The sequence below is a fragment of the Microtus pennsylvanicus genome, chromosome 7 (genome assembly GCF_037038515.1).
Source record: "Microtus pennsylvanicus isolate mMicPen1 chromosome 7, mMicPen1.hap1, whole genome shotgun sequence".
Classification (NCBI taxonomy): Eukaryota; Metazoa; Chordata; class Mammalia; order Rodentia; family Cricetidae; genus Microtus; species Microtus pennsylvanicus.
In genome coordinates this window covers 76,300,150-76,307,014 of record NC_134585.1, presented here as the reverse complement: position 1 = coordinate 76,307,014, position 6,865 = coordinate 76,300,150, and the positions used below count along the sequence as shown (strand labels likewise).

Genomic DNA, 6,865 nt, shown 5'->3' with positions numbered 1-6,865 from the left:
AAACTATTTCCTAATAAATCAAGAAGAGCTGGAAGTAGTTCCTTGTGGGGAATGATTTGGTTTGGAATGTCTTCAGGCTCCTGGGCTTTGCAGGATGTGGAAGTCCAGGCAGACAAATAGGTAAAAAAAAAAAAAATGCATCACCACGTTCAACCCCTTTGGAGGACAATCTTCACACAGAATTGTTCCATTAGCAAGGGTGACAATTTGCATGATTGAGACATTTATATGTATCATAAACATAATTTTTTATCAGGAGTTCAGCGAGGCTCGGTAATGTTTGCTTTTATTTTTATTGTGCATGCTCGTAAGGACCGGGGCCTGTCTTGCTGGGTGACATGGTTCATGTGAGGCCTTTCAGAAGAACACACACCCAACATCACAAGCGCAGTGGAAGAAAGGTGGGTAAGCCCAGGGGTCTTTTTCTCCCAAAGGAACGCTGGGGTTGGGGGAGGAACTGCACACAACCGCTGCTCATATCAGGATAAACCCGAGTGTTTTTAGTAGCTGTCTATCCACATCGAGCATCTCCATTAGAGTCGGGTTTTATTGTTTGAAATGCCTCTGGTTTCGAGAAAGTGTTTTACCTAAAGCAAGACTACTACTTAAATATGTTCTATTGTATATTCATAGCCCCATTAGTCCCTCTCCAATTTAGCACATCAAAGAGACGGCTGCAGCACTTGCATGTGGATTGCACTAGCAGGAGTGACATTTGTAATCTTATAGGTCTGCAACTTAAGAAATGCTTTTAGGAGCTCGTTAGGAAACACGCCACCGCGCTTGAGGAGCCAGCTATATAATAGTTCATTTAAAAGGCGGGAATGACCTTTGCCCTCCCCATCACCGAACGCCATACTGTATTACTAGAAGTTATTAGCCACGTCCTTTGAATTTCCACACCACCTGTGACACGAATGCTTTCACTAAAAACGGAGATGTCTGCGCTCCTCTGAACACCTTCCCCCTTCCCACCGGAACGGGTGGAATCCTTTCAGAAAGTATCTTAAGGGGAAAGGGGTAGGGAGTAGTTCAAATCAGAACAACTTTAGAGACATTCTCCAGGGATCCACCTTAGATGTGTGTGTGTGTGTGTGTGGTGTACACACATGTATTTATCATGTTATTCTCCTTGCATTTTCTTTTTATAAAACTTTTATAAGACATTATAAAACACAGGCAAATGATTTACTTTAATAGTGTGCCTTTAAATTCTTGTACAGGAGGTCTGCCGTTTCAACAACTAACTTGCCCACCTGACTTGAGATCTTTGGAAGCAGAAAGTTAGCAGGGTCTTCATCAGGAGCTTTGCTCCAACAAAATAAAACACTATTTTTGGAAAACAGCCTCAGCAGCATGAAAGCCCAGGTGTCAGCAGCCTGTGAGCTGCAGCTGAGGTCTGTCCTCATGTAACCGTTAGCCACAGGGCCACTCTGGCATCCAGGCCCATTTGGCTTTTGCTAGGTCCAGTAGGAACAGGGCAGCTACTGAAGCAGCGGACCCCACACCTTCCATAGGAACCTCTGTGGACACTGCAGGCACTGTAGGGGAGACCGATTAGCAACTAGGAGCCAGCAACTACCTCAAGAGAGCTGAATCCTCCCGCAGTAAACACAAGGAAAAGGCATCAGAAGCTCAAAAGCAACAAGGCTCCAGCGGGGCAGCAGTCCCAAGGCTCACCAGACAACACTGCCTTGTCCACCCAAGACCGCCATCACCAGCGTGCCCTCCAGAGTCCCTCAACTAAGGGGACTTCAGGTTACACACACAGGGCTCTAGACTGCCTTCACAAGCTACAAAACCTGATGGCGAGAAGATGGCTGTACTGGAGTCATTCACGCGCCTGTGCCCAACACCCAAGGCTTTCCCACTGAGAGCAAAGTTCAAACAGCCAACTAGTTAGTGGTCATGGAGCCACCCCAAAGACTCCGGTGCCATGTGCCGCTGTTACCACGACATTCTCAACTTAAAATGGCATGGTTAAATAATCTGAGGACGACTTTATTAGCTTAGAGCTAAATACAGTTATCAACTCCACCCTCACCCCCAAATTTAAATGTCTGTTATAGACAACAACAACAAAAATATCACAAATTTTTCCAAAATACATAAGAGGAAAAAGCAGTGTTTAAACCCAAACTCTGTTGCATATTTTTCTTTTCAGTTTTTATTATTTAAATACACCATACTAGAGCAAATGTCTCTGAAAATATCACAAATAAAAGATTTTTTTTTCTTCATTCAGCAAATTAGAAGTTGGGGGAATTTTCTACATAGTACCGGCTATGAGCCTGATTCTTTTTTTTTCTTTTTTTCTTTTTTTTTGTATTTTTTTCTTTTCTTTTCTTTTTTTAACCTTTGCCATGGGCGGAGCAACATCAGGACGAGACCACTCACATGCATACATACATTGTATTTTACAGAGATACAATAAAAGTGTTCGTGATATAATATCACAAAAGCCACATCTCTCTTTTTCTTTAACTCATGTTCAGTTTGATTGAAACACATTTCGTTACAACACTTAAATATACAAAGAGCAAACAGAATGTTGTTAAGGTAAAACACAGGGTACAAACTCTGGCCGGTGCCCTGCTAATTGTTAATGAGGGAAGAAAGCAGATTTCAATGCTTCTTTTAATTAGCTTCATTAGTCATTTCCCTCCCCCCAAGCACCCTCCCCCCCACCCCAAGATGTCCTTCCGTGGATCTTTTTTCATTTCCGCTACCGTCTCCCATTAGCCCGGGTTCATGGAGTCCTTAATGTCCATATTCAGTCATTTTAATACACCAATAAATGCAGGAAGGGCACTCAAGCCTAACGAAGGTGCGATGGCATGGGCTGGCACTGGTGCTGGCTAAAAGGTGACTTGTCTACTGAAGACACATGGGATCCACCTGTGATGAACAGAATCTGAGATGAAGGCACGCACTCTGCATCACTCTGACCTTTCAGCAGACCTGCAAGAAATAGAAATGGGCATCTTAGCCAAAAAACGCTAAACCGGAGGAGAGGTGTTCGACTCTTAACCGCGCAGCTTGGGCCATCTCTGTGGTCACCAATCATCTTTTGTTCGATTACTTTCCAACTGTGACCTGATGGAGGCTCTCCGTGCGCCTTGTTCCGGAGCAGAACGGGTTTCACTAGCAGAGCGTGTAAGATGGCACATGGACTGGGAGAAGCTTCAGGTGTAGGCTAACATCCTTGAACCCTGGCAGAGCGAATTCCTCTCTAAAGGGAATCGATCAGAAGGCCTCGCCTCATGGGGGAGGGGGGGTTGGACTTTTAAAATAGCCGCAGGGCCATTCAGAGCAAGGTCCCTAAGAAGCTTTGGGTTGTATGGGTTCAATTGTGTCACCTGTGGCAAGAGACTTAAACTGGCTCAGTTTCCTCCTCTTTAAAGAAGGGGTAACAAAGGTGTGCCTTAGTATGGATGAGATGGCATTATTATTGTAGTCTTCACGTAACAAACACCTCTTGACCCACACTGGGCATGACCCTCTAGGGCATGCGTGTGTGACATAGTCGATGTTCAAATGTACAAGGTGTGTTGTTTTCCCAGTTTCCTACCTTGGTCATGTAAATGTTACATAAATATTACAGGCATAGAAATCAATACATGTGACGTGCTAATGACCCAAGATGAACTGAAGACACGGACCCATGTGACGCTTAACTCCAGCATCTGAAGTTACAGACAGCAGCGCACAGCCGCCAAACAGAGTCTGCTTGCAATTATCCAAACGGAATAATGTCTACTAGGTTTTGACGGTTTTTTAAAAATGACATTTGGAGCACCTCAGGAAGTTCTTGCTTTCACCCTTCCCCTAACTTACAGAAGGCCTGAGTCTCCAACCCCCACTTCCAAGCTAATTAATCTGGTAGAGACTCAATTCCCCAGAGTGGAAGCTCGGTGTGAGAAAGGTAATTTGGATGTCCAGAACAAAGATGCGCCAGCAGCCAGCAAGCATATTTAATAAATGAGCATCAAATGTCCTCTACGATGGACGCACACAACACCAATTATGTAACTGTGGGGAAACGTGAAGTGATATGCAACCCAGAAAGCTCTGCTAATTCTCTCTCCAACTCAAGCAGAGAATATTCTAGAGGGTCCCCTCACACTTCTGAACGGAAGAAAAAAATTCCAGAGCAGGCAGAAATCTACCCATACAGGGGAATAAAACAAGTCCCGATTTCTGATTTTTCTAATATTCTAGAAAGCACTGTAGTTTGGGGACTGGCCAAGCCTCCTCCAAATAGCAGAAGTCATCAAACTGTGAAGGTCTTCAAACGTCACTGAACCCAGACTTCAGGCATTATGAGATTTCAGTTGAAAAGCTTAAACTTATTTTCCTCAGAACATACAAAAGCCAGGGCTGCAACCCGGTAACTGAATAGCACATTTCAGAGCAAACGTTTAAAGGGGTCAGAGGATGGGGCTGATGCTTCCCATACAAGGGGCCACCTGAACTGCATGTCAAGGGCCAGAGGAGTCCTCAACTCATCGTGTTTAAGACAGAGGCTAACTGTATTTACTATGCACCCTGCGCTCACATATGATTGGTTCTGTGAATGGAAAGAAAATGGCCAAAATAAGTATCCAATTTTTCTCCACTCCCAAACACGGAGGAGAGAAAAGAAAATTTGTCATTTCTCCTCATCTCATCTCCCATAGAAAGGAAACGCCACAGGATTTGGGGGAAATCACTTTAGAGCTTTCTCCAAAAGGTAGCTTGTGTTCCCCTAGGAAGCGTGTTTTCATTAGGTCTTCCCTCTTGCCCTCTTGTTAAAACCTCTCCAGCCCACACTCAGCTTGCCCACAACCTTTATTGATGGAAACTGCCTTGTGAACTGACTGTGCTCAAGGGGAGGAGAACACCAAGGACAAAAATGGGAGACGCTTATGCCAACAAGGAAAGGTGCTCAATTAACCCCTCCCCCCAAAACCCAGAGCTTCACCAGTGCCCAGCACGATCATCTCCCTAAGTTTTATTTCCTTATGTCTTTTATGTGCAATTAATTTTTGAAGGCCACTTGTCTCCCTCTGTTTTAGGAGGGAGGCACCTTCCAACATTAAGAAAATATACGCTAGCAGATTCTCCTTCATTGCCTACACCATATTTTGCGTTCCAATATGAACACCCTACAGCTCCCATCCCGACCAAAGCGTGGAAAGCAGCCACCTCCCCATCATTGGCGTCTTCTTATACTCAGTGAGGAGCTACTGGGGTCCTGCTCACATGCCAAAGTGCCCTCTGCTCTCAGTCCTAGCATGGTCACTGTCTGGGCTCCATCTTCATAACCTAACACCCCTCCCACCTCCTTACTCTTGCTTCTCACCAAGCATGTTGGAATAAGCTGTAATACTTTTTTTAAAAAAAAAATAATTTACTAAATCTGGAGATAGCATTAAGCCAGCAACATAGCCAGTTAAGACACACACTGGGTGAGTGTAAAGCTTTTACATTAGGAGGGGGCATGGGATCCACCATTTTATTTGGGGGAACTACTGTAATTATAAATGACCTGGCCTCAAGTTCAAAGTGAGTTTCTCAAAATATTGGTGTTGCCCATTCACTGCCCTCAGTGATGTCCTATAGACTGACTTCATTAAACTTGAAGTTATAAAACTTGTAAGCCCTTCTGGGTGCTGGCAGAGCTTAAAGAAGACTCTACACACCAGGTGAGGTAACTGGCTAATCTGCAATAAAAAAAACATAAGATTCTGATTCTTAAATAGCTATTCTGTATCCCTCCCCTACTAGGAAACTCTGTAAAACTGCACAATCTCATGTAATTAACACTTACTAAATAAAGAAAACATTTTAAGTTGCCCCATAAACCTAAGCGAGGGAGAGGAGCAAATACAATCATTCTAATACGGCAACATAATTGGAGTTAAAAATTTCCAAGCAAGTGTCCTTCCCCACTCAGCAAGAAGAAAATACATTACAGAAGACACAAAGGCCGAGTATTCTCCCCTAGACTTCAGATGGTTGCTGAATTTCTATCTGCAGATAAATGTTTTCGGTTTTGTGTGCGTCTGTGGGTGATCCTTACAATAGACATGAATGGAGTCCCCACTGCAAATCCATAAGGAATTAGCAAGTGAAGTGTGCACTTTTTGTTTCAATGCAATAACTCAGTGCTGTGTGATTGCCTGGGTTAATGATGAAAAAGTCAAACACACTATCAGAGCTGATGGAAAAATCTATCACCAATCTGAAATTAAAATTCATCTGTGGTCAATAAGATTTAATATCCATGCAAGTGGTGCTGTAAAGAGTAAATGAATCAATGTCATCAATACATAATCAGTATGAAATATGATGTGAATAAAATTATGCACACGAGTCATACATCTCACTCTTTCCTAGGCCAGCGTGGAAGGAACAGGCTCTTAACTGAAGGTTGACAGTAATTGTTACAAATTAGGCCAAGCAGTTATCAAAATGCACTCACTTGCATAGCTACAGGACTTACTAAGGAGATTAAAACAGATCTAAACTATCCAGGGCTGGGGTGCTGGACAACTGTTGATCACCGATTTTTCTTCTAAAGTGCCTCCTAACACTACGTGATCTGGATACTCGTATAACTTCCTAACTTCTAACTTGGGCCCAAGGACTTCCAGGTTGTGGACCAAGGCTCAAGATACATCATCTCTAACGGGGCCGTGAGTGGCGCGAAGCGGTTAGCAAGAGCAAGGACGGTGTTTCAGGAGTTGTAACTTATTCAAATTCTGCGAAACGACCAATCATCAAAATGTTCTCCTCTGGAACCACGGGATGTTTGGACATCTGCTCCTTTTGGAGCCATCGCGGCATCCACTGATTTTGAAGACAGGCCTCCGGAATGCCA

General features: G+C 43.8%; 1 protein-coding gene across 2 annotated transcripts in view; it reads right to left on the bottom strand.

The window, feature by feature from the left end:
* Positions 1–2,149: 2,149 nt before the first annotated feature.
* Positions 2,150–6,865, bottom strand: part of Lmo4 (LIM domain only 4) — a 16,576-nt gene continuing 11,860 nt past the window's right edge. For both annotated transcript variants that reach the window (XM_075981172.1, XM_075981173.1), the window contains exon 5: positions 2,150–2,961. In XM_075981172.1, the coding sequence (XP_075837287.1) occupies positions 2,953–2,961 (9 nt within the window). In that variant the 3' untranslated portion in view covers positions 2,150–2,952. The remainder of the gene's footprint in view (positions 2,962–6,865) is intronic.